The sequence below is a fragment of the Impatiens glandulifera genome, chromosome 3 (assembly GCF_907164915.1).
Source record: "Impatiens glandulifera chromosome 3, dImpGla2.1, whole genome shotgun sequence".
Lineage (NCBI taxonomy): Eukaryota > Viridiplantae > Streptophyta > Magnoliopsida > Ericales > Balsaminaceae > Impatiens > Impatiens glandulifera.
Genome location: NC_061864.1, coordinates 49,453,446 through 49,455,350, shown reverse-complemented (window position 1 = coordinate 49,455,350; position 1,905 = coordinate 49,453,446). Strand labels below are relative to the sequence as shown.

The 1,905-nt window shown below is 35.6% G+C and overlaps 1 protein-coding gene across 1 annotated transcript; it reads right to left on the bottom strand.

Moving 5' to 3' along the window:
• Positions 1 to 346: 346 nt before the first annotated feature.
• LOC124930325 (stress response protein NST1-like) lies at positions 347 to 769 on the bottom strand. Its single transcript, XM_047470681.1, has one exon. The coding sequence runs from the start codon at positions 767 to 769 to the stop codon at positions 347 to 349; it is 423 nt and encodes a 140-aa protein (XP_047326637.1).
• Positions 770 to 1,905: the final 1,136 nt, after the last annotated feature.

Below are 1,905 nucleotides of genomic sequence, written 5' to 3'. Positions count from 1 at the left end.
AAAACTCTTTTATTTATTAACAAAAGCATTTCAAATGCTCTCGGCTATACATTTTTTTTAAATAAAACGTTTCAAAACTGAATTTTACCTTTTTTATACCAAACAATTTCAGACCTACATACACAAATTAGAAATACTGAATTTGATATACCAAAATCTCAATAATCCAAAAATACCATTATCCAATAAACTTCCATATTCAATTCATTCAACATTATAATATCTAATAAACCAAATCTCAATTAATCCATAGTCAAAGTATTTAAAGATATAAAAAACATCATATACCCGATTGATCCAGTGGTGGAAGTGGAGGATATTTCGTCATAAACGCCGCCAACTAGTTCTAAAATTCTTCCCTTCGTCTTTGTGACTCAAGAGCTTGTCTTTCAATTTCAAATTTCATTTCTTCCGTTTGTCTTTGTGACTCAAGAGCTTGTCTTTCAATTTCAATTTGCATTTGTCTTTGCGCCTCTTGAGCTTCTTTTTGTGCCTCTTGTGCTTCTCTTTGTGCCTCTTGTGCTTCTCTTTTAGCCTCACGTGATTCTCTTTGTGACTTAAGAATTAAAGCCTCCAGTTGTTCTCTTTTCAAAGCATCCTCTTGTAATTTAGTACGCAACTTCTCCACCTCTTGTTCATCCCGCTGAGATTTACTTCTACCACGCAAATCTCCTCTAAACTGGGTAGGCCTCACACCGGTACCCATTCCAATGACTCTCCCGTGCTCTTGTCGTCCAAAAACATTCCCGGTCAGCTCATAATCGGACATTTCGGGATTTCATTTGAGCGTCTGACGCATCGCATCCTAAAAAAAGAAACAATAGTTGATTAATTATAAATCAATAAATAAGTCAAATATGAAGTATACACTTACAATTTTCTCGTGTATATGGGGATCCACCACACGAGTAGGGTCGTCACTTGTTCCTTTTTTACTATGTGTCTCGTAAAAAAGTTCAATGTGTGATGGCGCAACACCCGTACTCCTCTCCTATTAAGATTAAATGTTAGTATTGTTAATTATAAAAATACTATAACATATCACAATGACTATTGAATAAATATATTTACCATTTTTGCTTCCACCTGAGAGAATGACACACTCCCCGCATGATGTGTCATTCGAAGATTCTTCCGATTTTGGGAATTCTGCTCACTTCTTACCTATTTATGAAAACATCAATTAATACATAAGTAATTAAGTTATAAACAATGATGTATAAAGTTTAGAATTTAAAGATTCACCCAGAAATCTTCTCGGAGAAAGTGACGATCCAAAATGTAATTCCAATCATCTTCCGTATATTCATTTGGTTTGTGTGCTTTGATAGTTTCTACATCCCCATTATGAGCTTTAACGTGATTCCGGTTGATATCGCATCGATACCCATCCCAAACCACCTTAACATGTTCCATTATATGTTTCTGATAATACTCAATATGTTCCGGCACTGCCTCAAAACGATTCTATAAAGACACGAGATTAATTATTATTATGTATTAGAGAATCAAAGTTAATACAAGATATTAACACTTACCGTTACCGACTTCCAAAGATGCTCTATGTCGGTGGAGCTCAAGTCTGACCAATGTAGGAGATGATGTGATATCACAGTCGGATCCCGAACCACGATCCCAATATGTCTAGACCATGTAGTGTTGTTGTCGCAACACACTCTCCCATTTGGTGAGAATTCTATTGTTATTTTCTCACCCGCGCTCAACTTCGAGAGGGCCGTATTTATCTATTTTTATTCCCCGATCTCCCGAATTGACATCAAACCATTTGAATTTAAAAAGAATCACTCGTCTTCCACTAAAGTATTCAACTTCTATAATGTCTGTCAACACTCCGTAGTAGGACAATATTTCGGTATCATTGTTACCTAATACAACAACACCACT